Genomic DNA, 6,154 nt, shown 5'->3' on the forward strand with positions numbered 1-6,154 from the left:
AACTCAACATGGATATCTTAGTTTTACAGAATGACAGACACAATGGGATAAGAAGCTAGAAATTGATGGGGAATGCTTAACCCCATCAAATTTATTCTTACATTTTCTTCTCATTGCTCCCCCAAATTCTAATTCCATGTTATCTTGTTCAGGATGACACAATAAGATGGGAGATTTACAACTTGTTTTACAAAACAGCAAAACTCTTGTGTTTGAACTGGATAAGGATACAGACATTGTGATTAATGTCATTGACAAAGTTAGATAGTGAAGCTTATTAAATCTTCTGATACAAGGAACACCACTGAAAAATTTCTACAGGAAACAAAGATCAATTTCCATGTCATCATAAGGGATGGGAGGAGCCCAGAGATGCTGTACACCGTGTCCCCCCAACTGGCCCAGGCTGTCACCCCTTAGGAGGCTGCCTGCTCGCTCTCCAAACACACAGTGAAGGATGGACTCACTTCCGGCCCGACAGGAGAAGCTGCCGGCCAGGGACCTGGACGGAGACCGGCTGCAAGTCTGGCTCAGGGCCACTCTTCCTCATCACTCAACACCTCTTCAGACAGGGACAGGAAGGAACTGAGATTCCTTGTATTGACCCTGAGCAAATGCTCCAGGACTTGCAGCTTGCTGGTCTCCGCGTGGGCCCGGGGCCCCCACAGGAGCTCGTAGCGAGGGGGATCGCTGTTGGGCACCTGCAGGTACTCCACGTACTCCTCCCGCACCCACACGTTGGTGACGAGCTCCCTGGGCTCCCCGTAGATGCAGTGCTCCCTCCCGGGATACACCCCCATGACACTCAGTGCTTCCCACATCTTCTCCTCAGTGGCGCACTCTCCCTCCAGGAGGATCACACCCAGGAGCATCACCAGGAGGCCGTTCTTGGGCATGCTCTGCCCATCGCCCAGCATCCCGTCACAGGTGAGGCCCAGGGTGGGGACCAGGACATACAAGTGCTCCCTGGGGTCCACCTCCTTCACATCCACCCCAAAGACCAGCTGCAGACACTCAGAGGCTTGACTCAAGATCACAGGGAAGTGGTCCTGGTCATCTCTGAGGACCGCATTCAGCATGTCTTCCTTTGTGGTCGGCTCCTTTGAGCGGTACTTGAGGAGCAGGAAGCTCACCAGATCAGCCACCTTCAAATGGAGTGGGTCTGGGTGTGAGGACTCGGCATCTGCGGGGTCCTGGCTGGTGCTGGGCCTCTCCTCATCTTGGCTGCTGGAGGTGTCATCTTCCGACTGGCTCCATGGAGGGGCGTCGTCGTCAGCAGCGGGGAAGAAGCAGACACACCGAGGGCTCTGCGGGGCACTGGGTGTCCCAGAATCATCTACCTCCTCCAGGGTGTCCAGGAACAGGACGGAGGAGGAGGGGGAGGGGGAGGAGGAGGAAGAGGATGAGGGAGACATGGGGGATGCATCCGCCACCTCCTCAGCCCCAATCTCCTGCGCAACCACCACATCCTCAGCCTCTCTTGGGTCCTGAAAGTCAGCTTCAGTCTGGTGGAGGTCACTCATCTGAACCCCAGGCATGACGACTGGTGTCCGCGCCGACAGGAGTGGAGGCAGGGATGACAGATGGGGACCCACAGGCCTGGGGAAGAAAGGGAATGCCACTGGCTCGGGCTGAGAAACCCACCCTGAGGGGCTCTGACAAAGGCGACTTACTGGTCTCCTCTTCAGGGATGCCCTCGGCCTTACAGGGGCTCTCCTCCTGGTGGACGGTTGCCTGTGAACCTGACGGGGGAAGTGAGGCAACTCCTCAGGGTGCAGCCGGCACAGCCTGAGGTTCTGGGGGCGACAGGGGGTGTGTGGAGTGGATGTTGGCCTTGTAGGGTCCCCTCTGTTCCGGGAGCCCCCGGGTACACACTCAGGGCCCACACCTCAACCGGCACTGCCGGCCTCCTGTGCTCTGTGACCCGAGGACACGTGTCTCAGACCTAGGCCTTCACCTCCCGGTGTCTGGAGCCCCTGGAAGAGAAAGGAGGGGAGACCTCGGGTCTACACTGTGGTACAGCCCTGGACCCGCGTGCTGGCAGGAGGCCTGGGCTCTGGCAGGTTCCCACTCTTCTAGCACGGGAGGTCCTCTCCGCGCTAGCTCAGGGTCCTCACCGTGACTCCAAGCGGGACCTGGGATTCGGCTCTCCAACCACCTGAGGGGCCCTCCTTATAATCAGTCCGAGGTCTCTCTGAGACCTGGATGCGGAAGTCAGGACACACCACGTGTGCTCATCCTGCCTGGGGGCCTCCCAGGGCTGACAGCAGGGGCAGGATCAGTTGCATCCCCTCTGTTCTGGGGTCTCGGGTCCCCTTACTCCTCCCTCGGGTCCTCACCTTGACTCCTGGCAGGACCTGGGATTCCCCTCTCAGCCCACCTGAGGCCCCGCCCGTCATACCAGGACGCCAGTCCCTCTGTGACCCGCATTTCAGGAACTGCTGCCTGAGGTCATCCCGCCCTATGGCCTCCCAGGACTGACTCTGTTCTGGGGTCCAGGGTCCCTCAGTGCTCCCTCGCGGTCGTCTCCTTCACTCCCACTGGCACCTCAGATTCTCTTTTCCACAGACCTAGGACCTCCCCCACCCCCCCTTACACTATGTCCCGAGTCTCTCTGACCGAGTTGCGGAAGTCAGGACACTCCGATTGGGCTCATCCCGCCCTGGGCCCTCAAGACGGCTGACAGCAGGGGCACATTTATGTGGAATGGCCTCTTTTCTGGGGTCTTGGGTCCCCTCCCTCTTCCCTCAGGGACCTCAATTTGAGTCAGGCGGCATGTAGTCTCCCCTCTGCCCACTGCAGGCCCCGCCCCTCATACCAGGACCCTACTCTCTAAGAGACTGGGATGTCAGGAAATGTCACCTGTGGTCATCCTGCCCTATGACCTCCCAGGACTGACTCTTTTCTGGGGTCCAGGGTCCCCTGAGTCCTCCCTCCGCGTCCTCACCTTGACTCTCGGCAGGAACTGGGATTCCCCCCTCAGCTCACCTGAGGCCCCGCCCCTGAAATCTGGTCCAGTTTCTCTGAAGCCTGGATGTCAAGAAATGCTGCCAAAGGTGATCCCGCCCTATGACCTTCCAGGACCGACTCTGTTCTGGGGTCCAGGGTCCCGCAGTCCTCCCTCACAGTCCTTGCTTACTGTCCTGACAGGCCCTCAGCTCCGCATTCCCGACCTGAGGCTTCGCCCCCCATACCAGCGCCCCAGTCCCTCCGAGGCCCGGATGCGGAAGTCCCGGCACGCTGCCATGTGCTCGTCCACCCGGGGCCTGCCGAGGTAGAAATCGTGGGGTCCCCTCTCTTCCGGTGTCCAGGGTCTCGGCAGTCCTCCCTGAGGTTCCTCATTGTGACTCCCGCCAGGAACTGGGTTTCTGCCCTCAGCGCACCCGAGGCCCCGCCCCTCATACCAGGTCCCCGCTCGCTCTGAGACGCGGACCCGGATGTGAGGAAACGCTGCCCGAGGTGATCCCGCTCTACGACCTCCCGGGACCGACTCTGTTCTGGGGTCCAGGGTCACCGCAGTCCTCCCTCTGGGTCCTCACCTTGACGCCAGGCGGAAACTGGGATTCTCCCTCTCTGAGCCCCCCCCTCCCCGAACTTACACTAAGTCCCCGGTCTCTCTGAGACCAGGGTGCCGCAGTCAGGACACACCACGTGGGCCTGTCCTGCCCTCGGGACTCTGGATGGCTGAGAGCAGGGGCTCCTTTCTGTGGGATGGCCTCTTTTCGGGGGTTCTGGGTCCTCTCCGTCCTCCCTCGGGGTCCTCACTTTGACTCCGGTGGCTTGTAGTCTCTCCTCTGCCCACCTGAGGCCCCGCCCCTCATACCAGGTCCCCAGTGCCTCTGAGAGCCCGGACGTCAGGAAATGTGCCTGTGGTCATTCCACCCTATGGCCTCCCAGGACAGACTCTGTTCTGGGGTCCAGGGTCACCGCAGTCCTCCCTCAGAGTGCTCACCTTGACTCCTGGCAGGACTTGCGAGTCTCCGCTCTGCCCCCTTGAGGTCCCCCTCTCTAAATTAAGTCCCCCCTCCCTCTGAGACCCGGATGCGGAAGTCAGGGCTCGCTGCCATGTGCCTCCTAGGGCTTTCAGCAGGGCAGGTTTCTCTGGGTCACCCCACCCCACGCCCTCATTTCTCCATCTGCATGCTCACCTTGGGTCCTATCAGGCCCTGGGCCCTCCCTCTGCCCACTTGAATTGCCTTCCCTGAGAACCAGGCCCTCCTCCTCCTAGTCCCCCGAGAAGCCTGGCCAGGATCCCCTAGGGCGGAGACGGATCCTGTGGGGCCTTCGTCCTCCCTCAGGCCCCTACCTTGACTCCCTGTAGGGCTGGGCTTCCTCTGTGCCAGTCTGGAGCCTCCTCCCAGACCCAGGCCCGTACCTTTCTCAGACCTCCCAGGCAGAAGTCAGGGCACATCACATCCAGACGCCATGCCTCGGGGTCTCCCAGGGCTGAAATCAGGTCCAGGCTGGATTCCTCGGACCCCCTGGGGAAGATGCCCCTCCCCATTACTCGCTCCTGAAGTTCCTAACTTGGCTCCTGGGTCCTTGATGAAATGCTGGTTGGGCCGGCTCCCTCCCTGTCAGCTCTGAGCTTGTGTCTCAGATGCACCCCTTGCAGAAAATGACTCTGAGTCCTAGACTCCATGCTGGGTGGGGAGCTGCAGCGCCCCTGACCGCCGCGGAGGGTCAGAGAAGAAGCACCAGCCAGCCAGACTGCGGAAACGTTTCCCTCTAAAAGGCAGCGGCTGAGCAGCCGGACTTGGGGACGTCCTGCTCTTTCGAGGTTATCTAACATTTCATAGTTCAGAGCACTGATTTTCATTCTCTGAAGCCTCATTCAGAGTCAGAAATACATTTTACATCTCACCAAGTTTCCGGAAAGCATAGCCACTCTTAGGCTGCCTGATTCACTCCGATGCTCCATACTCTTGTTTCTTGTCCAGACTTCCTCTGCTATTTAAATGGTCAATTTTGAAAAGGACAGGCCTCATCCACTAAGGTGATTTCAGGTGGTTATTAGCACAAATTCCGCTGCCCTTAATCATCCCATCCTTCACACTGCCCTGATATTTCCCCATGGCTTCTGGCCTCTGTGGCCAGAGATGCTGAGCTCTCTCCCAATTTTCACAGTGAAACAAGGGTAGAAGTTTAAACTTTTCCTCTTACCCATCCTGCCATCTGCTTTTATCCAACACACACAGACACACACACACACACACACACACAGACACACACAGACACACACACACACACACACACACACACTTAATTTCATTCTCCCGTGTAATTTTTTCCGGGGTTGATTTTGGAAACGGAAGACAAAATCTCAAGATTGACTGTCATCTTGGCAGATAAACTTATAGCACTAAATCTGTGGGGGGAAAAAGACAGAAAAAAGAAAAGAAAGAGAGAAAGAGAAAGAAAAGAAAAAGGGGAATTGATACGGTCACAATAGTTTATTCCCCATCAGTGGATATGGCATACTGCTCTTTTGGGGAGCTCTTCAGCCTGAATCTACCAGGAAACTTGTATAACGCCTCCGTCAAGACCTTGTATACATATTTGTTAGGCTTCTTTTTAGGTAACATTTAACTTTTATTGCAGTTATAAATTGAGGTATTTTTCTGTTACATGTTCTAAATAGTCATTGCTTTTGTATGGCAAGGCTCTTGGTTTTGCTGTGGTGATCTTCCATCCACTATTCCTCTGAAACCTCATATTCATTTGACTCTTCCATGGGCCCATTCCTTTGAATCTGCTTAGATACGTCATCATGTTGTGACGAGGAACATTCATTCTTTCTTTTCAATATATGTATTTCTTATTTATTTTGATATCCATAGCTCTGGCTTTCCGTTTCAGGGCAGCTTCAGAAATCGGAGGTGATCACATCTTTTTAGGACCTGTTCATGACAAGAATGCTTCTAACATTTCACATTTCTGTATGCTTGCTGCCAACTGTAGGAAAGGAAATTTACCTTCCAATCTTACCTTGCTAAAGTTCCTACCATGAACTTGTGCTGAATATCTTTCAAAGGCTTTTCTGTCTCCGTTGACCTGATCAAAACTTTTTTTCTCTGCGGATTTGTTAACACAGGGATTTACACATGGAAGTATTTTTATAATGTTCAATGTTTACGTCTTGAACACAGCCTGT

The 6,154-nt window shown here is 55.8% G+C and overlaps 1 protein-coding gene across 1 annotated transcript; it reads right to left on the bottom strand.

Moving 5' to 3' along the window:
• Window positions 1–530: 530 nt before the first annotated feature.
• LOC116150895 (melanoma-associated antigen 8-like) lies at window positions 531–3,247 on the bottom strand. The gene is made up of 2 exons (XM_064482898.1): window positions 3,195–3,247; window positions 531–1,599 (listed from the first exon to the last, which is right to left on the bottom strand). Exons 1-2 carry the CDS (start codon window positions 3,245–3,247, stop codon window positions 531–533), a joined length of 1,122 nt encoding a protein of 373 aa, XP_064338968.1.
• Window positions 3,248–6,154: the final 2,907 nt, after the last annotated feature.

Source organism: Camelus dromedarius, chromosome X (genome assembly GCF_036321535.1).
Source record: "Camelus dromedarius isolate mCamDro1 chromosome X, mCamDro1.pat, whole genome shotgun sequence".
Taxonomy (NCBI): domain Eukaryota; kingdom Metazoa; phylum Chordata; class Mammalia; order Artiodactyla; family Camelidae; genus Camelus; species Camelus dromedarius.